The following is a 26,788-nucleotide window of genomic DNA, read 5'->3' as shown; positions in this document are numbered from 1 at the left end:
GAGTACAGAAAATATCCAGTTAAGATTTATAAACAAAATTGCTAAAATATTGTATAAATGTGAAAATTGTAATGGTCCTAATACAGATCCCTGGGGCACGTGCTTTAAAGGAACAGTGTGTAGGATTTAGCAGCAACTGGTTATGAAGTTGCACCGATCTGTGGAGAGGACCTGCAGTGTCTGTACTGTAGACATACATGTCACTCTAAAGTAAGAAAAAACATGGTGATTATACACATACAAAACATAGTTATGTCATCTCTCTGTCTTATTCTGTAAATGGAGCCCCCTGAATGTTACACACTAGACCTTTGATATAAGTAAGAAGGACGAGGAAGATTCAGCAAACACAATGTTGGCAGATCAGTTTACAGCATACTTAGATAAGCTCACACTGCAGAGTATGATAATCAAGGTGACATAATAAACAATGTAAAAAGCCTTAGACAAATTGATAACAAGAGCTGCAACATTTTTGTTTGTGAATAGATCTGAAGCTAATTTTCATCGGCAAACATCACAGCATTCATGAATAAAACCTTGAACTCCCTCTCTGCTCTTTGGAGATCCTTTGAAGATCGTGGCTTTCAAACCACCTACCGCCGTGCTCACCATCGGTAGAAAAAAGCAAGCTAGATCAATGAGAAGAGAAGCCTCTGAAGGATAGCGTTTGCTTTGTTTGTCTTGCAAATGATGATCTACAGGTCAGGAAGACGCAAAGGAATAAAATTGGCACCTTATTTTAGAGGAGAGGCCAAATCAGCTGTCTATAATGCACTGAGAGAGATTTATTGCAGGAATTATAATCAAATAGACAGAGATTTGACAATATTAAAGAAGCTGTAGCGTCATATAGGAAAAAATGAAGCAGTATAGCAGGATGATCAGCAATTTTAAATGTCTACTTTTATCCTTTTTTGAAAGATAAAGTTACTCCTTTCTCCTTTGTTATTCTTTCACCTCAGATCCAGGGGAATTCACAGCTCCTGCAACAATGACTGAGGTTATCTGACTGAGGTCACTGAAGCAGATAGCTAAAGGGGAGCTTGCTTTTAAGAAATATACTGTATGTTCAATCCCATACAGATGAATAGAAAGCCTCTTAACTAGAACGAACAGAAGCAAAGAGAGAGTGAATGTCAGATGCCGAAGAGTGTGGTGTGGAGACAACAGGAGCAAGCAGACAAGTAAATCTGTCTTTATGTTTTTGTTAAATCAAATAAGACATAATGAACAAACTCAGATGATTGGTCGTCTCAGATACATGTTATCTCAAGTGTTTCCCAGATTCTTCCTGCCCAGAGGATGTTGCTACTTATCTCCCCTCCCCCTTCTTGATGCAGTTTATTTTTTCTTTGGCTGAAAAGGATGCCAGCATGTAGGCAGGAATGTTCCATCAGTTCTGTGTTCTGAAGCAATATGACCTCAAATGCTGTCTTATTTATCTATGATGCTCCTGTATCAAAGTCAAAGTGTTAATATTTAATTAATGTTGAAATAAGACATGTAGCGGCTTCAAAATTAAAGCTGGACAGAGAATAAAGAGAAAGACACCGGCACTGATCTCACAAGCTCCTCAGAGGTGTGACCTTCCAGCTCTTTGACAGACAGCGACAGACTGTCAGTCATTCCTGTTATCAGCAGAGCTCTCTGGCAGGAAAATGAATGACCTTGTAGCGGAGGGTTACCATAAGAGGCCACCGTGGTGTCGTCTTTTGACAACATAACAAGGAGAGGATGTTGTTGTGATAGAAACACTGACCTGCCTGGTCACGAGGTCACAGAGCGTCACTGTGAGTTGTTGCTAGTTAATGAGTGTGGGTCTCTGCTGAGACGAAAAGAGGAGAAAGAAAACTGTAGAATAATAATACTGAGATTCTTTGAGCTGTGATCAATTTTATTTTTCTGTACATCAGCAAATAAAACTAAGCCTTGTGTTGACTTCAGTGCAATCCTTTGCTCAATCTGAGAAATTGGTCAGTGCTTCTATTAGAGTAGACATATTGTATTTATGGTCCCTGCACAAACTCATTTATACTTATTAGGGTCTGTATAAAAGTTTTGGAAGTACTAATGTCTTTGTACCAAAACAGTTGATTAAATTTAATGTCACTATTCAATAGCTTCTGTTTTTTCTATTGTTATCCAAAAATTGCAATGCTCCATCAACATCCCCCCAAAGTGATATTTCTTCTCAAGGTTGAAAAGCCTCTGAGGCAGCATATAAGTCATCTTGGGTAACAAAATTCTTCAGTGGCACTGACTAATACAGACTTATGAGAGTGAATTTCTTTTTTTTTTCTCTGTAGCTGTGGTTTTCAAGGAGCAACGTTCATAATGAAGATCGATCCTGGCCCGGCTGATGTTAAAGGAGCAGTTTTCACCTTTTTTTTTTACATGCAAGAAAAATACCCCTGATTGTGAGGATTGTGAGTTATCTTGTGCCTCTAGGACACTTTTGCTTTTGGTGAGAGATAAGCATCATCAAAAAAAGAATATCTTTTTTTAGACACTCTTCAGTACCCCCTTGGGGGCTGCTCAACAAGCTATACATATTAACATATTAACAGACTTATTATGATCTTGTTATGTTTATTTTGTAAACAACAGCATTTATTTGGAGTGATGACGTGTAGTGAAGTATAAATAAGACATATAAGTCTGTTTGGTGATGGGCAGGAGGTTGCATACAATGGGTTTATCAGAACTGGCTGCTGCTGCTGTTTGAAACACTACTGATGAGAATCCAAACACTAAAGCTGCACCAGCAGCACTGCAATCTTGAAAGGTTATCTGTCTGGTTAGCTCTGATATCCAAGGTATATAGAGATTTTTTAAATATTTAATTTAAAGTTTACCGATTAGGAACATAGTTTAAAATCCAGATGTGTCATCTGTTGTTGACTGAGAGGACAGCAAGACATTTAAATCTTAATTTCTCCTCAGCCATCCATGGTTACCAGCTGCCTGCTATTTCTGAAACATCAGCATTGATGAGAAGCTTCGGATGTTTATCACAATTCTGAAAATGCCCACAGCCACAGGAGAGACAGATCTGCCAGACACACAATGAGACTTTTTTAAATGTCCTCATCTTGCTTTCAAAGACATTTTTACTCACATACAAAAATGACTTGTTGTTCTTGATAAAAAACAAGCCTGTGGGATTCACAGTGAGGAAAGGTCAGAGTGATTTACTGCTGGGTGATCATTATTATTATTATTATTCACCGAACAGCCCAAGTGCCAGGTGAGGCGAACAACAAATTAATTCAGAAACTCTGTGAAGGTGAGTGAGCAAGATATACGTTGGAAGAAAAATCCATTCCAAAGTTGGAAAAGTACAAAAGAGTGAATACTGCACTACAGGCAACATAATTCATTTTTATGGTTTATTCTCTTTCAATTTAAAACTGCTCTCTGAGAGATACAATTAAACCACAATGAAGATGACTGCACAAGAGAAAACCAGAAGAACATTCCCTTCTCTCAGGCCTCAGTGGAAGTACCCATGCTGTTTCTATCAAAGTGGAGTCTTCCATGTGGGGGGGCATCTATAGGGGTCAAGGAGGAGGGAGAGGAAGAGGAGACTGGAGAATGACACAGATGTGCAAGACAGAGGGGAACTCTGGGCAAACAAAAGCAGGAAGAGGGGGAGGAGAAGGTGGGGTGCTGGATGACCATGACGGAGACAGACAGGAATAGAGGAGGGAATCAGTGATGGGGGACTTTCCGGAGAAAGATGCAAATTTTTTAACCTATTACACTGTTTGTTTTGTTTGTAGGCCAACAGCAGCTAAGGTGGAGGAGCCGGTCAGATTATGATTGTGGGGTTGGTGCTCAACAGCATGTCATGGGTGAATGTGTGGCAACATGAAGGGCTTCTGGGATAACGGCTCTATATAAATGCAATCCAGTTACCATTTGGAAAGGAAAATTACAGCCAAGCTTCAGCAGAATAGGCCCCTCTGGAGCCAATCCATCTGTCTATGAGCTATCATGGCTTGTTTGTGGGAGCGTTAGAGCCACTGCATGATGCATCTCATGAGCATTATGTCTGTGCTGAAGCACGTAAACGAAATGATATCATTAGAAATGTTTTTCAGCGTTTTCAAGTGCTTCCATGAAAAAAAAAGTGTGCTCATAAGGGCATAAACAGTTGCATGCTCACGCATTTGCACAGTGCAGGCTGTCAGTGATAGATAAGGAGTGTAGATCAAATAACAACAGTGAATTGGCAGAATCAGTACACTTTCTGAATTCCCAGTCATTTTGCGTTATCATGGAAAATTAACTGGAAAAAATGGCATAAGAGGGGAAATGCAATTCAAACCATCATCAGTATTCCCTCATGTACTCTTCAGCTCTAGATGAGTGTTTGCTTCAAAAACATAAAAAGCAGAAACAGCCTAAAGCTGCTCTGGATATCTATGTTGCATCTCCTCTTTGACAAACCACAAAAAGCATCCAACAAAAGCACTATTGTAGTGCTTGGAACAATTATGTCGGCTTTTAGGAAAAACACCAAATGCTTCTGAAAGGACTAACCGTTGCAAGGCTACACACACAAAGCCAAAGCTGTAAATTTAGAGGTCCAGTTGAAATTAGCTACTTTTTCTTCTTGGGTTTGGAAGCTACACCTCAATTTTCTGCCTCCTTTTGTCAAAATGAGAAATAAAATTGATGCACTTTCCCTTAAATGTCCAAACATGTTGAAACACAGCAGCAGTAAACACTTTATCCCTGTGAGCAAAACAGTCCCACACACAGCTGATCGGTGATAAATATGCCAACTTGTTCTGGCTATTAATTACAGTCCCCTGGCACAATCTGTGCGATAAAAGCCAGAGCACAGCACAGGAATGCATTATCACTCTGACTTTGTCCACAATCTCAACCGGGATGTGATAGATATGGACACATGGTGGATTAGTCCCCTGATCTAATACGTATACGTATACAGGGATGGATCTGATCTTTCACATCTAATTACCCCCATCCATCTGTGTAGTTTAGAAAATATACTGACTGACGTTTCTGTCAAAATCAATTCAGTATCTAATCGCACACAGATTACAAGCAACTAAATGAACAAATGAAGACCAGTATATAAGCTTTGTCTGAACAAAGAGGATTATTTCTGTCAGTTGTCTGACCAGGAGTGCCAAAGTCCTCTGTCTTGGAGGCAGCCAGGACAATGCCAACAAGCTGTTCATCAGCCTGTCTGAGAGACAAAAGGGCAAACGAGAGAAGACAACAGAGAAGGCAAAGAGGGAGACAGACAGATAAATTCAAATTCCAACACTCAGAGTTTGTAGGGACAGATGGAAGTACAATAAGGCCATCAGTGAATCTAAGACCTTCACTGACATCTTGCAGTGTTAGACCAGAGAGAACTGCAACAGTGATATAGCTCTCTTGTGGCAGTGTGCCTCTTTGCTTTCCATCGTTTTAATTAAAAAAACAGCTAACAGCAGCTAACCGATGCTAATTTGGCTGGTGGCCCACCTTGTAGTTATACTTCTACTTTCATTACAACAGCGCAGCTGTGTCAAATGTGCCTTCAAACAACTCAAAAGCTCCCACACCCACACAAAACAAAACAGAAACCATGGCAGGCAGTCTACAGTTTAGAGGTATTTACTGACCAACAACAACCAGCTTAATCCAAGCCCCAGCATCAGCTCTCCAGATGTGCCATCATCACAATGAAGCGTACAAATCGAAACAAGCCATTCCTGAATGTAGGGTTATCAGTGAGTAGATAAATCTAGTAAGTACTCACAACATAGCATGTACCAGACCAGCCTGTCCATATCTAAACAGACAGACCAAACTTCTATCAAACTATCTTTATCTATAGCCACTAAATTACAAAATACAAGTGATTGTCCAAACTACCACGTAACTAGACATAATAAAATACAAATCCTGTTTTCCAGGTATTGCAGGTCTATGGAGAGCTCAAATTAGATGATTCAGCAAAAAGAAAAAACACCTAACCAGCTTTTCTGAGCCTCCCAAAATAATCGTTGTACACATTGCTGCTGTGTTGTGTTTTTGCTAGAAGAAAAAAAACTTGCATACTATTTCTGTGGTGAGGAAATGTTGACAAAGGGTTTTCCTCAGTTACTAAAGCTCTCCTCAACATGAGTCAGGATCTATTTCAGACTGTGAAAGGAAGCTCGACTGTTAATTAAATGTTAATGCCAGCATGCTTTAAAGTGTCGGCCGACAATCGATTCACACAGGGAGAGGAGGATTACTGCATAACAGGCTGCTAAACTGAGACAGATATGGAAGTGTTGAAGCGTTTCCACATTAAATTAGTTTGACAGCTTTAACTCATTACTTTGTGTCGGCTGTTGTCATTTTAACTACATGCAATTTTGTATGAACTGGAAAATGACTTTTTGAGCACATGACTGAAAAGTTTTTCTCTCCTATGAATACAATTTCTTCTTTCATGATTAACTAATTTCCCTCTGTCATTTATCATTAATTTCAGTCTTTAGGCTTCAGACATTCGATTCAATACTCAGATTAATGGGGCTCATTACCGCCTATTCTATTCTGTGATTGGAAACCTGATTGGACATTAAAGGGGAACGACCTCTCTGTCAGATCGCAGACTCTGGAATGAAGAGACAACTAACTATCATTTGCCCTCCTGCGTCTCCCTTTGAGAAACCAGTGCCAGTATAGGACATCTCCTGCAAATGAGACCAGATAACAAGTGCTCAGCTCTTCCTCTTGGTGCTTCTTCAGACTACTCGTGTGCTCTATTTGCAGCATTTTTTAAGTAGGATTGATGAAATAAGAGTTTCTCACAGTTTGTTGTAAGGTCGCGGATAACAATTATTTTTATTATTGGTTCATTCGCTGTATTTACTTGAGTAATCGTTTGATCATTTGGTTCAGAAATGTGAGTGAAATATGTCAATAACAGTGTCTCAGAGTCCAATTTGACTTGTTTAAATACATTGACCAACAGTCCAAACCCCTAAAATACTTCGATTACTATCATGGAAAACTCAAAAACAGCATTTATATTTGAGAAGGTATCTTAGTTGTATTTCTCAGGCCAAGGACCAGTGTATACATATATTGTATAAAGTTGTTTTGCATATTAAACTGGACCTACAAAATGTAAAGAGTCCACTACAGTGCTAGCTCACATGATGAGGATTCATGGATAACCACTGGTGTGTAAATTATTATCATTTTACAAATATTTATCAATTATATTTACCAGTTTATCTAATAATATGTTGGATTCCTATTAATGTGCATTTTCATTACTGGAAGAAACAAAAAACGCTTTGAAAAAATGATCTAACAATAATTTGGCAGTCCTTGATGTAATGGGCCCCCTATTGAAGACCCAATGATTAATTAGTCATGTAAATAGTTACTAATTAATTTAATGTTGAGCAGCAAATCGATTAACTTCATTTATTGTCTCATCCCTGTGTTGTTTTACATCATAAATCAGATTCTTTGTGTCGGTATTCACAGTCTTTCTACAAACACAAAACATAATCTGTAATAGGCAACATTATTTGCAGGTTGCGTTCACAGTTTGTGGAGCTGCTGGAAGCACACTGCAGCTTCTAATACCTTCTTTAGTGAAACTGTAAAATAATGGTCAGATGGGACGATAACAAATAAGTAAGGACTTAATAGGCACATCTATAAAGTGTAAAATGCCTCTGCAATCTGTTGACCATATGGTGCTGCAGAAACACACTCAGTTGGAGTCGGCAGGACCTCAGCATTAGACTGTGATGTCACCATGATGAGCAAGGAGACAAAGTTCAAACCCCTCCTGGTGCATGAATCTTTAACAGGCAACTGAAAGATTAATAATGCTCTTAACATGCTTGCACTGCAGTTGAGGAAGCTGAAATGACATCTGTGAATCTGCATATGTATGACAACTATAACTATAACTATAGGCTTTGTTGTAGCATGTTGATTTCACTCCACATGTTGACTCTTAATGACAAGGCGTTAAATATCTGAACGTCAGGTCAAGCATGGCACTGATGGACTAATTCACAGACATTCTTATGATACTTCGCCGTTTGTAAGTGTGGTGAACACCAGAGGCCTCGCAGGATACTTTAAATCAAGTTTTCTAACCTCGTGGGAGGACAGGCTTTCTAAATTCTGACTGAACATCCCTCCTCTCAGTACACAAAATGTTTGATCAAACATCTCTGTGTTGTTGCAGCTGGGTAGCTTGAGGAATAAGTCTTCTTAAGTTATGTATTCTTGTCAGACAAAAAATTCAATAAGAATTGCATGTTTTTTATGCTCAGTGAACAGACATGCAGTCGATGTTGTGTGTACAGTTCAGTATGGACAATCAGGTTAATAATTGATTGTGATTTACAGGAGCAGGACAGTGTATGTGGCATTGAGTCAGTCAGTGTGTGTGTGTGTGTGTGTGTGTGTGTGTGTGTGTGTGTGTGTGTGTGTGTTCATGGTGATGAAGGAATGTGTCGCCCAGTGCAAGATGTGGTTGTTCGATGTGTATTTGTACAACAATGGAGCTCCATGGAACAGAGGAATAAGACATATCAGGTTTTGGATGCACAGATGATACTTGTTCCCATGATACATTTATTGTTGGATATTTTTAAGTCCAAACATTATTTTATTAAACGAAGTTGCACTTTGGCAAAACCAGAATTTGTGTAAAGACACACATTTAGCCCTTTCCCCGAATACTGATGAAAAACAACAACACCTCACATTTTTTCACTGAACAAATCACTTGCCTTGATTACGCCACTTAAAAGCATCTCTGGAATGCGCAGGTGATAAACACCACCGTGTATAACAACATCCATGTGTAAAGAAACAGCATATGGACGTCAGACACGTTGACATGAGCTCAACACACTGAAATCTCACTGCGCTCTATGAATAGTATTTTACAGAAAGAATGTCTTCACAGCAACATTTTTTTTTTTTCAGATGGAAGAGGAACAGAAGAACCCCAAGGCATTTTCCCTCACTGTGAGAGTGTATGAATAGCTATTTATTGGGGTAAGCAGATGCTTCACAGTCAGTGGGAATCACTTGATGCAGATGGGGACCTTGTACTCTAGTGTCTGCTGCATCCACCATACTGGCTTTAAACAAATCAGAATGACTCAGTTTCATTTTAATGAGTTGTGTTCTGGATTCCTTTGAACTTGCTGTATCTGGCTTCTAACTATCTTTTTTCCCAATGGGGGATCTTGATGGGAAACTGTTTTAGTCTAGACAAGAGCCTTCACAGGGAACCACTGCTCCTCTTAACGGCATGGGAATATGACTGTTCTTCTGCTCTCCACTAAACTATAATCAGCATTTTGAAAGACTGACTAGAAAACATGCTTACTGTCAGAAAAGGATCAACTAAGCTAGTTTTCTGCTGGACAGTCGAGTGCTGTAGGGCCACAGCTGTGCATGGCAGAGATCCAGAGGAGTCCAGGCTGAAGGTCTTGGCTGGATATAGACAGCATCCTCCTGTCTACCATACGCTTAACTCTTTAAAATGGCAAAAGGACATCCTAAAGCATGGTGTGTCCATGCTTTCATCATTCATTTACCTCCAGGTTTAACCCCTAGGTTTGAGATAAACAGCTGATCATATATATATATATATATACGGTATAGTCTGAGTTTGAAGCCTTCATGAACCACAAACCTTGACTGAAATCCTGTACCATCTGGCTCGTGTTGCCCACATGGGAGGAAGCCAGGCAATTTCAATCAGTGTCAGGCCAAATTTTAGCTCAACAACTGCTCTCAAAATCCTACTTCATCAGCTCCCGAAAGAGTCATTGTGCTGCAAACCAGTTCAATACTTCCACCTTTCTCCATGACCGAGTCACAGTACTGCTTCCACTCTGCTTATACGGCTACTACTACTACAGTCATAGTAACGCTTCGAATAACAACAGCAGATTATCTGGGCTCATGCTTTGACACATCTCGATCAAATCACGACAACAGCTCAACTCATGTGTATGTCTCAGCGTGTGGATTGAGCATCCTCACACACCACATGAAGCATAATTTCATACATGATTTCATCCTGTATCACCAGTTAATGAGCCAGATCCAGAAATTCCCATTGGCCACGATATAGGTCAGGTCTGTCCACTGGGGCGTGATGCCATGGGTTCAGCACTGTATATTCCTCACTCAATGCATGCAGAGATTGATGTCCCTGATACTTCTTCTTACTTCAAATCTAATTATGTGCAACCTGACACACTGAGGCAGAGCTGAGGGGCACATGATGTGCTGGGTAGAAGCAGGACCTGTAGTTTACAGCTACAGTAAGACTTCGCTCATGAGGCACTTATAAAATAGTATGAAAATATACCTGACTATATTGACAAGTGGGAAAAATGTGAAATCAGCAGGGCTTTTGTGTGACGTTATGACATTTCTGCCCTTAACAAACCATTATACATCACTACTTGAGTCAGTTTGGTGCTGTGTTGAGGTTTCTCTGTTCTGCAAATTTAAAATAATAAAAAAATCCAATATACTCACCCAAAATACCAATAACAAAAAGTTTGAGTACTGCGAACTCATTTGTATCCATCACGCTGAGAGAAACAGTCGGTCTTTGAATGAAACCTCAGCTGCAGCTCCGTGAAGATGTACATTTGAAACGAACCATTATTTAAAAAAAATAAAATAAAAAACCAATTATCCCAAATGTGCAGGTCCGAGTCCCGTCATGCTGTCATGAATCAACAGAAATGTCAAAGGATATGGAGGATGGGGGGAGAAAGCCAGAAGAAGAAAAAGACAAATCGGATCCAAGAGCGTGATTTTGTTCTGACTGTCACCGTGATGGTCGCGACCACTTCTCTGTGCAGTCAGGAGTCAGAGCTCAGGACCATGAACACTGTCCTGCATCCTCTGTGGGAGGAGGGGGAGGAGGAGGAGGAGGAGGACGGGGTTCCTCAAAGCACTGAGGCAGGATTATATTTACTGAATAACTGCACGGACTGAATCCCTGCCATGCTCTGCACGAACACGAGCTATTTAAATGTGAGATAGGAAACTATAGAAGATATAGCAAATACTGGAGAGCCAATAGGAATCCAGCAGCAGCAAATAAAATAGGTTACACGGGTGTTTTTTTCTTTTTTCTTTGCTTTTATAATTAATTAATAGACATCTTAACACACGCACACATGCATGTACAATTTAAAAAATGAATTTAGTTGTCGTAGAAAAAAAATGACCTATAACAAATCTAACTTTAAAGTATACTGTAGGCCTACTAGAAAGGTAATATTTAATAGTCATTATGTAATTATGATCGTCTAGATTAAATTAATCTGCATCACTGAACAGTTGTCAGTCAGACAAACTTTGTTTTTTCTGTGAGGCAACACTGACCTCGTCTGGTTATCTTTGAAATTGCACCTCGATCAGAAAAGAGTCTAGCTCAGGCAAACCTTCAGAGTAACAGCAATGAAACATCTCAAAACGAGTTCTGTTGAAATTTACAGGCCCCTCTTTATCCACATAAAAGATAACAATGTACTTCACCAATGCGTTTTATCATTGTAATAATTACACTGTTATACATATATTAATATCAGTGTTGATTGAATGGGATACCTGCAGTTTGATCATTTAAATTCCAGGTGGAACAAATCATTCAAGTATGGGGTCATTACTGTTTGTTTTAAAACAGTAGCCAGCTGCTTTTCACTGAAAGACATTTTGGTCAATGAAATCATTCGTCCTGTTCACACTGACCACTAGGAGGTCCCCTTCAAACATGCTTCCAATCAAAGTGAAAATCTTTTTCATTCTGTTTAGATCTGCATTATCTGAAGCTAAGGATCCTGATGTGAGCAGAGGGGTTGTTTCAATGCACATACAGTGCAAACAGTATTACTGTGTGTCCCTGCATCTGATAGTAATCACCAAAACTCACTAAAACCTTATTGTCTTCATCTATACTATGCAGGTAACTTATTCTTTGGAGTATTTCGATTGAGAACTCATATTTTAGTTCACTGTATTAGGAGTTGTTGTTTCTGTAAGAATCATTTATAATTCAGTATAGAGGAGATAGAATATGTACAGTCTCTTTGTTATATTTCTCATCTTCATTGCTTGGAAAATTTGAAGCCATGGACTGAATTAACTGGGTCTCCTGCAGAATTACAGATACTCCATTCTTCTGTTTCACAACTGGTTGAAACTGATTGTGCACTCGTTTCACTCAGTTTAGCACTAACAAGGCTTCTTGTAGTTTTCTGGCAAGTGGAAAGTGGAAAATTCCTTCTTTAGAAAGCAGAAAGTAACAGTCATAACAGGAAGAGGGCACTGTTCTTCCTGCAGACACTGAGCCAAAACTGGAAAGAGTTGCTGGCAGGTGTTGTAGTAGAGGGTGGAGTGTATGTGGGAGTCCAATACGCTTGTCCTGTTTTGTAAAGAAAACAATTTTCATATGGTTTCAATTTTTAGAAACACACTATCCCTGCAAATCAATCATCAAATACAAGTAACATGTTGTGTAACACGCACAATACTGATTATCAGGAATGAGACATTGTTTAAAAGAATCTGAAAGCAGGCCAGATTTTTATTTATTTGTTTGTTTGTTTTGAGATTATGAGTATTGTATTTCATTTTATTAAAACTTGAGATGATCAGAGGATCAAGTCATTATGACTTGAGTTGTGTTTTCTGAATTTTAGCACATGATTTCTGACAATAATTTAGAGAAATTTGTCTCTTTGTAGCTGATTAAAAGTTTTGACACTTTGGATCTGCAAAGGAACTGAAAAGGACCAACAAATATATCTCCTTTGCACATTACAGTTTTATTTTTATTGTCCCTGACATTTTAAATGCGTTTGCACTGGCACAAAGAATCAAGCATCTGAAGTGTCCTGAGAAGGAAATGACCAAGGGGGCACTTTTCTGGAAAGGGACGCGGCCAGGTGTACTCTCATGGTCACACCTGTCTGCGAGGAGGTGTTGAACTTTCACCAACGCAAGGAGTCTGGCCTGTTCTCAGGACAGTCGTTACAAAATACCACAGTACATTTTTTTTTAAAGATGCTTTGAGTCGTCAGTGTGAATACCGAAGGCTGACTGAACCGGTTAAAATAGGATGTCAACAAGTGACGCAGGAGAGTTGGATCTCAGAGTTGTAGGAGGAGAGACAACTACGCCTCTGTACAGGACAACACGAGCAGCACGGACTACAACTGCAAGGTAGGTTCAAATGTCTTTAAAGGACATTTTAAAATCCACTTTGAAATGACTCTGTAGCTGCTGTGCTTCTTATCGACCTCTTTAATGTTGTTACGCACTTTTTGTGTCTCTTTATGCCTGCTGGACACTTTCTATCCGCGGCGCCAGCTTTTCTTTTTGAAGGGACAGAGACTCTCACCGAACTGCGTTTATAAATCTGTGTGTTTAATGTCGAAACTCGTGTCTGGAAACTAATACGTCTCTGACAGCCAAACGGAAACGTCTCATGATCAATGGTATGATTACAGTACATTCGGCGCTAAGATATTGCAGTAATATAACATTTTACACTCGGTTTAAAGCTCGACACTGGCCACCACGCTGCGTTTGACAGCAGAGGAGGCGGGAATGACCTGTGGAGAAAGTCGAATTATTACTAAAGGGTGTTTTTATACTGTTTTAGATAACATAACATCATAATAATAATAGAATTAAACACAGGTGTCCTTATTATCAAACATAGCTGCAGAACATGGTTGTTCTCCATGGTGTTGCTTTACTAAAACAGGCAGATTTTTCAATGAGGTTTGGTGTGCTCTAACTCTTGAAGCGTGACGTATCAGTCCAACTTATCCAAGCGGATTCTTGGACGTAGGTGTTTGGACTGAATTCTGCAGCAGTCTATTTATGTGTCACGCATGAATTTATCATGCATTCAGTCTCATATCTAACATGTGTACCTGAGAATACATTTGTAAGGCTGCTTGTTACATAACTAACTGTAAACCAGACAGGCCTACTGTAAACCATCATCATCAGGTGAATGTATTTTAGAGCTGTTCAGCTTTAGTGGCTTATCAGGCGAGCTCATACATGCTCATCCATGCCTGCACTTTAATAAAGATACAGCGTGGATGCACAATGCTGCTGTCTGTGCATGTTCTGCATCTGCTTATTATCTGCACATCCTCCTGCTAATACACACTAAACCTATCTCCTGTATACCCGTGTATAGGTTAAAGGACAAACAGTGCTTGTGGAAGTCCCACAGGCATTAAAGGTGCGGCACCGAACAGAACAAGTCTTGTTTTGTCCTGGCAACCTGCAGTCACTGCGAAGTCATTAAGATCCCTTGGATGCGCCTTAAAAAGAAGTTCAGGGTGTAAATCATTTGCTTTGGTTGGAACATTACATACGTTTGTCAGTGATGAGTACACACCCACACTTTGGTTCAGGCTAGATCCTTGTGGTTATGTAAGTGTTAGCTGGCAGATGTAGCGGGCACACACCCACAGCGAGGCTGACCTCAAGTGAAGAATACACCAACATACTTGTATGAGACACACTGAATATAATGGATGAGCCCAAAGAGCCTGTCAAAGATTAGTCATCAGCTTACAGACCATCAAAACAAACAGAGACGTTTCACACGTTTAACGCAAATGTTGCAGGGCTGCAGAGATGACTGGAGGTTGCGTGTTTTTCATGTGTTGTCAGCACAGGATTAGAGGTCACTAATGCCTAAGATTAATTTTATGGATTGTCCTCTCAAGTGGGGATAATAACTTCAACCTTAAAAGTCATTCAATGAAATCCTAAATACTAATCCTAAATAACAGTGTCCTTTCACCCTGATATATTATAAAAAGTAACGCTGCACTCAACAATTATTCTTTTTTTATTAGATAATCTGTGAATTCTCTCTTATGTGTATTAAATGCTAGAAAATAGAAACGATGGCCTAATGCTATTTGAGCAATCCACTGCACTCATACAGTGTGTGCATGCATCGAGGCACCATCTCCAAATCTGTTCCTATTACTCGAAAGCAAACAATTCCATTCAGTCAACATCCAAATAAAACGTGATGCACAACACAATCACATCTCAAACACGATGGCCCGCAGGAGACGACATGACCTGGCTGTGGAATATATCAGACTGCACTCCGAACAGAGAGAAACCTCTCCAATGATGGCTCCGATGTGCTTATCCATGTCTGTTCTTTTGTCAGTTTCCTGGCCTCCTCCTGTGTCTGTAATAATACGCCTGGCAGCAGACGGTTGTTCTTTTCCGTCCATTTTCAGATCTTCTGCACATGTAGCGATAATTGCACTGGTGCCTGCTCTGTGCTTTTTGACCTCACTGCTCACCCTTTTTTCTTAACTAAACTTCATTATGTAAAGTTTCGTTCTCTTTTTACTTTTTTTCTGCCCTTGGGTGGTATTTCCGTTCATTTTTCTTTACCTAGCGTTACCTGTCAGATGTCGGTAGCTTGTTGGTCGGTGGCTTGTGCTGCCCTCATATGAATTTACTCGGCCATTTCCATATCCTAATTGCATATTTCCTGACATGTGTACCCAAGATGAAACACAATACATAAGATAAATAAAACATACTAGGAAGATAATAGGAGGTTAAGAACAGACTTGGCTGTCTGCACACGTTTCATCAATCCCACTTATTTTCCCTCTTATTGCTTTGTGCAGAAACAAAAATAAGAGACATAAGAAAACATTCATGTAGGAGGCCCGAAATGTCCATCACAGATGATTCCTCTGTGGCGAAATGTTATTAGGGCTGAAACAATCACTCAATTTATTTATTAGCAATTCAACAAAAAATAAATAAACCTTTTTGATAACAGTTTTGATAATCAGTTCATTGTTTTAAGATAAGAAATTAGTTGATGCATTGTTTGTCATATATGATAGTACACTCAGTGTCTTGGTTGGACAACCCGAACAAATCAACTTGGGTCCTAATGTAGACTGTGGAGGAATACTGTCTAAAGAACAGCCCCACGTGGTCTGATATCACATCTCTTAAAGGTTATTCAAAGGAGGTTTACAAGCTTGTTGCTGTGATATGGTTTCTTCTGTTGCCTCAGGGTGAGGTAGGATTGAAAACACTATGTACCATCCACATGGAAGGCGTGTTTGTTTTGGGCTGAAGTACCTCTGGAAGAGCGTGAAGCTCTGCCTCCCTCCCTCCTCACATTTCTCTCTGCTTCTTTTTCATGTCATGTCATGTCATGTCAGGCTTTTGTAATACCCTAACAGAGATTAAGCTCTAATGAGGCCAATGAATCGTCCCTGAAGGCAAGGTGGATAGGGAGAAGTGGAGATGGTACATGTTATTATGAAAGGTCGGATAAAAAAAATTCAAAGACGTGATCACACGAAGCACTGCAGGTTACATTGAGACTCGGGACAAGCAGCAGTTTCCATCCACTTATAAGCTTGAAATGATTCAAAAGAGAGAACGAGATCCTGGAATATCCTGTAAAAGATAATTGCTGTCATTTTAATTAGTCATCTTTAATGAACAAAGGTTGCGGTGATGCGTACATTCATATTTAGATAACCACCTCATCTGTGTTATGGTGTCATCATCGTGCTCGGCAGTTGGCATACTAGTGTGGGTTCAGCATTGGGTTGCAGAAGTAAATGTGTGCACGCATGATTTAGTGACTGTGTGAGTGGGTGTGTTAGCTCTGTGATCGTAAGAGAAAGTGTGCAGTGTGCTGTGAGCAGAGTCAAATTGTTATATAACCACTGCTTATCAGCACTGTCATACTGATAAGATGAAGGAAGCTGCTCGATTTTCCCTCGATGAACCTTTAGCACTTATTAAAGTATTCTGCATGATTACATATTTGTCACATCGCGGTGAGGTCAAGTTGGGTTTTTGTACTGTCTCGTCATTTCCTGTTTTATTTTGATATTTACCTGCCCTCTCATTTCAGGTCACTTGCCCTTCCTCATGTGTCACCGGTCTGATTGTCTTCCCCGCCCTGATTGTTTCCACCTGTTCCCCATTACCCTGTGTATATATTGTCTGCGTCTCCCTTTGTATTGTGTCATAGTGTTTCGTCCTCGCATCGATCACCAAAGCATTTTTTCTTGTCCGTCCATAGCCATAGCATTGTTGCTCGAGTGTTCTTTTGTCTTTTCCTCGATTTAGTGATTTTTTTGTTGTAATTTTCTTAGTATAGCCATTTGTTTCTTTGTGCTTAGTATAGTTGTTTTTTCAGTTAATGTTTTGCAGCCCTTTGATTTTCCTTGTTGTGAGTGATTTTGATTTTGATCATTTTTATAAAGCAGTTTAGAGTTTTTTCCTCCTTTGCAGTGATTTTTGTTTTCCATAGTTTAGGCCTGTTTTCATAGCCTGTCATAGCCTCACTCTGTCGAGGGATTTTGTGATTTCAATAAATAAGCTCGTTGACACCTCTGCGCCTGAGTCCTGTTTGAGTCCGGCCTGACAATATTAGATTACAAGAGAAGTAACTCAGCATAAAATGTTAAATGTTTGGAACTAAAAATGATATAATTAGTAGTTAAGTGAGGTTTAGACTGGTGGTTGGACAACATGAGACATTACCTTGGGCCTAGCCTTGCATGGGACTGGGAGGACACCAATGCTGAATACTTAAAACTAGTCTAAGCTTGTTTTATGTCTGTGCATTATGTGCTTACAGTGTAGTTGGAACCACTAAAAATACATCATAGCTAACATGCACCTCAAAAATGTAACTACATGTCAGGTGTGCAGTGGCTCTGGCTGAAATTCAACACTGAGCTATAAAACAAAACATGTGCCTTAGATATCTATGGTGGGACTATGGTGTGTCAACTATAAATCCATTACCCACTGATGAAATGCCCTTTAGCAAGGCACTTACCGCCCCAGCTGCTTCCTACAGCTGATACAGTAGCTGGCGGCATGAGTCCTGAAAATATTTTTCATTTTTACATGAATGAAAGTATGGGATGATTTATGACTATTTTTTGTGCGTGTGTGTTTCATTTTAGAGAACAGCAGAATGAAACATTCAGTAAAAGGTTCAAGCAGGAAGAGAATCGTGATGATGAAACCCCAGCTGGACAGCAGTGTCACCCATCAGCCATCAGACAGAAAGAAACACGCAAAGGTAACACACAATGTGACGCATGTGCACTTTATGTCTGTGTCTCAATTATCTATTTTACCTCAATTATTTGAATTTGCAGCAGTAACCAGAACTTCAACCTCTATTCTAAATCTTTTACAGCACTAGCATTTAAAGCACACAGGCTAAGAAAGAAAGAGGCAGTTGATTGTGGTGACTCAAAGGTCCAGACTCAGAAGCCCACTGGACCCAGATTCACATCCTCCCTGTACTTCAGACTCTCCAGAAATCTAGGCCTTGACAACCCAGAGCTAAGAGTCAAGAAGAATTTAGACCGTCGTCTACACAGGTAAGGAATAAATGTACCCTGAAACAAGTAACAATTTTATGTAGTGCCGAACTTGATCACAGACTCATTAAAATTGTTTCCTGATCCACAGTTCAAAAGAAGGGTACAGTAGATAAGTCAGTTCAAGTCACCAGAACAGCTTGAAATAATTGAGACATGGGTTTAGAAAAGTGCTTAAAATATTTAACAGAGACCTTGAGCCATACAGGTAGCAGTAGCATCATGCAGTCTGATGAGTATTCTTGTATTCCTGTTTCTTTTGTTTTCTTTCTTTTCTTTTTTCTGTGAAGTATCTGGTCCATGGCAATGTTCTGTGTCAATGTTGCACTGAAATTCAGTTAACAGAGAGGCTGAAATCACAAGTGACATTTAGTCAAACAGTAACTGAAGTAATCTGAACCCTGTCTGCATACCTTCTGATAGACTATCTGGAAGGAGGAGGTGCACCAAATTATATAGTGCATAAAGATAGCTCTTACTTCCCTTTCAAGAAATGGTCATTGCATACCTAATCACAAATCATTTACAGTTAGACAAGTCCTTCCTCGAGTCAGTTAACCAGGTAAAGTACTCATTTGAGGTTAGACTTATTGCCTTGGTTTTCCAGGGACATATTTACTTTGATATTAGATGTGTTGGAGAAGGTTTGAAGTATGTGCTGCACAGTTTCCTCAAGCATATTTGCATATCTATATGTGCAATGTGTGCCAGCGATTACATTAGTCTTGTCAACAGAGGTCATTGATTGAGCCAGCTTTATTGGTTCAAAAGAGACACACCCCATTTGCTGTCTGCCAGCCACCTGCAGTCTTTTCATACCATCCAACATGACCGTATATAGACATTTTGTACTGAGTGTGTGTGTAAAACACATGTGATCCATGTGCAACCATATCCAACATAAAGATGCCTTGTAAGTGCTGTCATAATTTCTTCTGAGGTGTGGTTTTGTGCACGACAGTGGGAAAATGTTTAGTCAAGAGAGGGACAGAGGAGAGGAATGCTGACTGTCCTGTTGATCAGCATTGTTGTGCCAAATGTTTCACACAAAAACATTACAGTAGAGCGCAGGAAGACTGGGGGTGTGAAAGCAGAAATTACTCTTATGCTGTTTGTCTAGGTTTATTGCTAGGACATTTTATTAGCTTTTGCTCATTATCATCTCTATTATAATGATTAAAAAGTAAAACTAATTAGGTAGTTATTTTTTACACCCTATTTATCAAGTTCATAATGGTCCTAGCTGATTAGTCCTACTTCCTTTGAAGTCTGCTCAGTCTCCTATCTCAAACATTGATCAGTTCATTATTTATGCATTGTAAACACATCAAGAAATAACAATGACAAAACATATTTTTACCACCTTTATTGTGAAACTATCTTTGGTTTAAAGCAAATTCAACAGCTGCCCATTATATCAGAAAACTGATACAGTCTTTTGTGCATACTGTACATCATGTCCAGTCTACAGTTAAGTGACAGGTCTAATCCCAACTATTATCCCTAATGATTTTTATGTCTTCTCTTGTTTCTGTTCTACCAGTTTAACTGAAACACAGAGGGCAGAGGCTGAGAACAACAGCTGTCAGGTAAGAAATACAATCTTTGTCATTAAGATCATAATGTTTAAGGGCTTGTTCTGAAATCATTACAATGTAGAATACCATCTAAAAACAGTTTTTAAATTTATTTAAACTCAGTTAATCCAAAATATTCCCAACCCGGCAATACTTGCAGTATCCAATTTAAGGTAACAGGTCCAAATCTACTGAAATTCTTTGAGAACCACATCAAGTGTTCATGTGAAAACATCACAACATAATAAGTGACTGCGTAGCCTGAAAACGTCTGAGATTGATTATTATTTTAAGCGTTAGCAGGGACAGGGTGTGTGCTTTTGTGTGTATGTCCTTGGAAATATCTCATGGCTTTCAAAATAACCTGTTTGTCTAGGCTTGGATCTATTGCATACCTACACCATGGGAACATAAGCTTTAGCAAAGCACTGGCTTCTCCCAGCCCACAATTTGCAATTCAGATAGCAGGCCACTGTTACTGTTAAATACTGTAAATGTCAGAAAGCGTTTTACTTTAGTGTGCATGTAATGATTTGCATTGGTATGATATGATAAGCTTAAGTTGACATATGAGAAGTGTTAGGCTTAAATGATACAGCTGTCTGGATAAAAAATAATCTAGTGTGGGATATTGTCACATAAAGACTTTTTTTTAACATTGCCACTTGTAGTAATTACTTTTTTCTTAACAGGTTAATGGACAAACATCACCACCAGACACCTCAATACAAATAGCCAGTGACCAAAAAGAAGAGGTTATCACAGTTCTTTGCAATGAACCAGAGATTACCAGGGACTTGAGTACATCTCAAAGTTTTTCAAATGGAAAGTCTGGACCACATGGGCGTAATGGCTTGTGCATGCTTCCACGTGGGTCACAGCCAAGGACTGGCACTAGATCTGTTGAGTCAAAAGAAGACATAAAAGACCATACAGAGCTTCAGAAACAAACTGATCTTGTGGATCCATCCACCTCTACTAGAACCATGCTGTCTTCCACTGTGGTAACAGTTCTTGCCCCACATTGGAGTGGCAGACCAAGACGGGCCAAAAGATTTGAGGGAACTGGCAGTTCGGAAGCTCAGGGGAATTTACAAGATGTAACCAATACTGTGGCAAACCATACACAAGCACATGTTCAGGACACTGCAAGCACTTCGTTGACAGATAGATCACAAGCCCAGTTAAGGGTTCCATTTCTGGGAACCAGGAGCAATACAGTTGACTGGACAACTAAGAGTGGTCCTGCTGGCTTGGACTATGAATCTAAGAGGAAAATGATTCAGACTATCTCTTTGGACGTAAACTCTGGAAGGATGGACAATAAGAAAAGATATGCAGTTGCTTCAAGTCCTGTAGGCCCTGTATCTCCCATGTCACCCCTTTCCCCTGACCCAAATGAGAGGAGGAATCCACAAACTGGTCATCAAGGAGGACTGTCATCTTTAAGCTCAAAACCAACAACCAGCAGTCTACTTCTGTCTTTAAGAAACTCCAGTGGCAGAAACTCTAATGCAGCCTCCACTGTCTCTGAGATCAGTCCGAATTTGAGCAGTTCACCAAGTGATCGAGACGGAAAATTATTCACAACATGCCTTTCTCAAAGCTTTCACAATAATAATGAGCAAGAGAGGTCAAAGCCTCTCCTCTCTCCATCATCCGTCCCTTACAGGACATCAGAAACTGGGCCTAGCCTTTCTCCGTCATCCTCCAATCACAGGGAAAGAACCATATTTGGAGCACGGTCCTTTTCAGCTTCACACACAAACAAAGACGTAGAGGACACACCCTTTATCCAGCAACCTCAAATAACAAACAGAACTCAGGCCAGTCTTTCATGTTCCAAACAAGCATTTCTAAGTAGAGGACCATCAGAGAGACAAGTGGACTGCAGAGATTCAGAAAAAAGTACAAACTTACTCTCAGACATCTCTGTCTCTTCTGCCAGACATTCCCCATATGACCGCTCTGGACTTCATAAAACCCAGTCCCTCCCTAGAAGGACCACCCTGACATCCACTTCCTGGTGGAAACAAGTTACCCAGGAAGGCAGTTCCCCTCTAACCCTCAATGATACAACAAACATCAAAGAAAAGCCAAACACACCCTTAGTTCCACCCGGTATTGATAAAAGTGACATGGCCTCGCCAAGTCTGACTGACAACAAAAGATTTAGCAGTCAAATCCCCAATAACAGAGACAACAATAACACAACAGAGACAGTTTGCAAAGGTAACATGAACCTTGTTATGAAGATGCAGGGAGGAATTCACAACCTCAAACAAAGACATGCTGAAGATTCACTTGACAATAAATCAGACAGATTTGTTAAACAGCATTATGGCTCCAATTCAAACACCAGAGAGCCACAAAAACCTCATGATTTGCCCGATGTTTCGTCTAGTTCTAAATTAAGCAGAGCTACAGTGCAGACAAATCTGAGTCACCCTAAAGATCTCACCAAGCATGATGTAAGCAATAGTTCGTTTACAGCATATGTAACTGAATTACCACCTACTATGCTAAATCCTACGAGCCCAATTACACCCACTGAGAGCAGCAGTAAATACAATAATAATCTTTGTACATCCAAAACCAACAGCACCCCCACATCTACTCACAACAAGGACCCTCAAAGGTTTACCAAACCATTCCTTTCAAACACTCTCAATACCTCTAAAACCACTTCTGGTCTCCCTTTAACCCCAAACATTAAAACCACTTCTTCCTTTCACTCTCATCCGGTCACGTCACAGACCAGTATTCATGCTTCTTCATATACCAGCTCTCCTTCCCAACCACCCAAATTCAACAACATAGCGAACACCACTCCTCTTGGCTTTGAAAGAAGCTATGCCTCTGTTCCCAAGCCTTTCCATCCTAAAACTGTGTCTGGCTTGATTCCCACTGTCAATGCATTTTCTAAATCAAACTATTGCCCTGTATCCACTGTTTCTACCATCTCTACCACTAGCAGCCATCCTGCAACCACAACTGTCCAGAGTCTGTCACTCCTTACTCCTCCCGTCACTCCTGCCATGGCATCCTCTCCTAACACTGTCGCTATTTCCTCTCTCTTAACACCCCCTGCCACGCCTATCATTACCAGCCCCAACTACTCAGACACTTCCAGCCCCAAGGAAGGGAGGACAATTTCAAGCAGCCAAGAAAGAGACACAAAGAAACCCCATGTAGAGGGAAAGAAAGTGAGACGAGTAACATGGGAGGACTCAGTGGATCTGCAGTGTTCTGAGCCAATCGCAGTTGAAAAGCCAGAGCCAACTCAAATCCCAACAAGCTCTCCATCTCCCTCAAGGTCCCCACGAAGCATTAAAGCTCCATCCATCTTTTCTTTTCTAAGATCAAGCAGTCCAACCACAAATACATCTCCTCTTTGCCCCCCTACCCCAAAGACCTCCAGCATAGAGGCAGTGAAAGGAGCAAAGTTTCGGTCCTTATCATCTGACTCCCCTGATTTAGGATCCAGAGAGCAAGGGAAATCTAAGCAGAGACCTAGTGATATAATGACCTTTGACCAGGGAAGACGGGACTTTACCACACCCAGGCAGGAGAGGACACAATCAGTTGAGTCTGGCACAGTTCAAGGCCGTTCTTCTGTTCCTCTCTCCCTCCCACCTGACTTTTCAAGCGGATATAAGCTTCGATATAGCTCCCCACCTTACTCCACTCTTATGTCTACCAGGTCATCCCAGGGAGAAACTAAGACTTTAATACCTAGATCATCCCTCTTCCAACAATCCTCACAGTCAAATTATACCCCAAATCTTTCAATAAATACTGACCCAGCTGCAGTCATGACCTTACCAGTGTCCAAACCCCCTCTGTCACCGATCAGCTCACCACAGCCCTTATCGTTGTCTTTGCAAAGCAAAAATACCACCCAAGAAAGTTCAAAGTGTGAAATCTATGAAATTGATCAACTCAATAATAATCACAGCAAGAGCATCTGTCAAGATGCCCAGCTATTACTTGTCAATAACAGAGTTCATGTCAGCTCACATTCTCTGCAGGGTGATAAGGCACACAACTCCTCTTCAACATGTGTAACCGAGACACTGGTTTACAGCATTAAATCTAAAGTAAATCCAGCTCGAACTGCCCCGAAGAAAACCACACCTAAATCTCTGCAGCATACCGCAAACACACTGGTTTCTGTGGAGACAGAGTTAAGTCAACAGTCACACACAATTCAGAGTAAGGAAGCCGCAGGTGAACCTAGTCATTCAGATCAGAGCTCAAATAGTAGCACCTCAACAGAGACTCTGCCGCCTGATGATGAAAGCTCAAACAGAAGAATGAAAGAGAGTGTGCTGAGCAAAAGCAGATTTTTGTCAGTGGAGAGCAACAATGAACAAAGCCCAAAGAAAAGCCGGTTTGGACTGAAAAAAAGTTTCAGTACACCAAATGCCAGTTTGTCAAGATCAGAGTCAGAAAGGGCCAACAAAACTAATAACAAAATGGACCAGGTCCTTAACAAACTGAGACAAACATTCAGCAGTAGACGGTCTGATGATGATGTGTTGTTTCCATGGAAATGGAAGCGAGGCTCCCAAACACCTTCTGTTAGTGGATCAAGTGACATCAGCAGTGTCAGTGATAGCTCTGTTGAGAGTGGCAAAATTCTAGAGAAGCAAGAGCAGGAGAAAGGGGTGATGCTGAAGGACAATGAAAAGGACACAGAGGATGCAAATAGATGGACACAAAACAGATACACTCTCACACCATCGTCTGCTTCTAGAAGCACAATGGCAGGAGAGAAGTTTTATAGTTGGACAGACAAATCAACTCCACAAGCTGACCAAGACAGGCAAAATGCTTGTGTAGAGCACATGTCAGAATGTAAAAACCAACCTCATTTAAAAATCCACAGCCCAACAATGCACCAGTTTGACTTTGACTACAAAGACATTGGGACAACAAACCAGTTCCTCTCTTGTAGAGATCCCAATCCTGGTAGGAGCCCTAACCTCACTACTGCTTATCCTACTCAGTTCGGGAAGTCTTCATCAAGCCCTAGGAGCCCCTTCTCCCCCTTCTCTTCTCTTTCCCCTGTCTCCCCATTCACCTCGCCTGATGTTACAGATGACAGTGTCTTCTACAGCCCAAAGTTACAGCGACGGAGAGAATCCCCCTCCCCATGTGAGCCAGGAGAGGGAATCAGTCTGGGGGGTTCAAGAAGAAACCGGGCATCCACTGGTCCTCCAAGTGCAAGTCCGGGACAGGACAAGGAATACTCGCCATCTTCCTATGCAGACTTAAAGTATGGCATTGAGCCTGGGAGGTCATTTTCTGTGAGTTCGGTACTCTCCAGTCGGCCCTCAGGGCCTGGTCGCATCTCTACCGGATCTAGGTTCTTGAGTGTGGGTGACCTCTCTGAATCTGCCCTAACTTGTGGAGGTACTGGCAAGGACTTATATCACTGGTCCACTAGTTCTGATTGGCCCACAAATTATGATTGTCAGCCCACTAAGGACTGTCATATGTCATATTTCCCCAGTGACCCTGGTAAAATGAGATCGAGATCTCTTCCTCGATCACTGACCAGGTGCTTGGCAAATTGGAGCTCAGAAGCTTCTCCACCTGTAAATACCATGGCACCAAAGCCAGCCCGCCTTTGGAGCCCTAACATGAACACTTGTCACTTTGCATGGGATACAGAGGGTCCACCAACACCTCCTCCAACACCACCTCTGTCACCGGTTACCAAACGCATGTCCAAACCTCCCAGCCTTTCCTCTCCTACCTTTCCCAGCTCATCTGGAGCACCACAGCAAGTGGACAGCCAGTCCTCCAGAGGGCATTTGCCCTCCAGAGGTTATGTATCCAGCCTTAGCACCTTTGAGGAGTCTTCAGACAGTAGCTCAGACACGACAACAGACGATGAATATTACTTAGAAACAGGTGAAGACGAAGAAAAGGAGACAGAATTGTGATAGCACAACAATTTAAATCCTTCTTGTTGTCTAGTCCCTGTGATACTCGACTCCATTATCTAGAAAAAGGAGAGGGACAAAGGAGACAGACATCCACAAGAAGATCGATGGGCTCTATTATCCTGTTTCCTGTGTTTTTGTTTACTCTCTCATTGCCTGCATGATTTGCTTTCGAAAAGTGGCGGTTGCTATCATGTCAAAAAGACATGAAATGAGCATGCATGATATTATCAGCATAGGGTTAAAGATGTGTGTATAGAGAGTGTACTATATACGAATGCTGATCTGCAATCTAGGGATATCAGAAGTTTTATCTAGTTAGGACAGTTGCATGGCACGAGTGAGGAAATCTGTATATCTGTGTAGTTATTTTAATCTACTGTGTAAGATTATATTTTTAATGTGATGCTTATCTTTAGGTTTGCATTTCATCCTGCTACTTAATAAGTGCTGAGGTGATGTGGATAAATGTGGTATCATATGATATTTCTTGTTTTGTTCTATGTTTGAAGATTGAAATTAATTGTGGTAAATGTTGTAAGCATAAAGCAAATACAATTTTTTTTCCACATTTTTAAACAGTTGCTTTGACAAATGTAAAAAAGTTTTGTTGAAAAAGTTTTCTTCTGGGATAAAATATGATTATATTCTATCATAACATATATCTAACAGAAACAGAGTTGACATACATTTGTTATCAAACATAAAGTGCTCTATACAGTGCTTGCTCTTATTTGCACAGTGACAATCTAAAGTCTTAATATATCTGTTTTTTTAA

General features: G+C 40.5%; 3 protein-coding genes across 4 annotated transcripts in view; 1 reads left to right on the top strand and 2 right to left on the bottom strand.

Annotated features, from left to right (window-relative positions):
* The window catches only part of LOC104918156 (receptor activity-modifying protein 3), a 29,187-nt gene extending 18,176 nt beyond the window's left edge, over positions 1-11,011 (bottom strand). Inside the window, exon 1 of the mRNA XM_010729802.3 lies at positions 10,561-11,011. Within this exon, the coding sequence (XP_010728104.1) occupies positions 10,561-10,612 (52 nt within the window). The 5' untranslated portion in view covers positions 10,613-11,011. The remainder of the gene's footprint in view (positions 1-10,560) is intronic.
* The window catches only part of LOC104927518 (sialic acid-binding Ig-like lectin 12), a 311,739-nt gene that overhangs the window by 114,509 nt on the left and 170,442 nt on the right, over positions 1-26,788 (bottom strand). The gene's annotated exons all lie outside the window — the stretch shown is intronic.
* On the top strand, positions 13,030-26,722 carry LOC104918178 (mucin-16). The gene is made up of 5 exons (XM_019273086.2): positions 13,030-13,260; positions 18,054-18,172; positions 18,293-18,479; positions 20,023-20,068; positions 20,749-26,722. Exons 1-5 carry the CDS (start codon positions 13,157-13,159, stop codon positions 26,008-26,010), a joined length of 5,718 nt encoding a protein of 1,905 aa, XP_019128631.2. The 5' UTR covers positions 13,030-13,156; the 3' UTR covers positions 26,011-26,722.

This window comes from Larimichthys crocea, chromosome XXIII (genome assembly GCF_000972845.2).
Source record: "Larimichthys crocea isolate SSNF chromosome XXIII, L_crocea_2.0, whole genome shotgun sequence".
NCBI lineage: Eukaryota > Metazoa > Chordata > Actinopteri > Sciaenidae > Larimichthys > Larimichthys crocea.
Note: the sequence above shows the minus strand (reverse complement) of the source record. Positions and strands in the feature narration are given on the sequence as shown.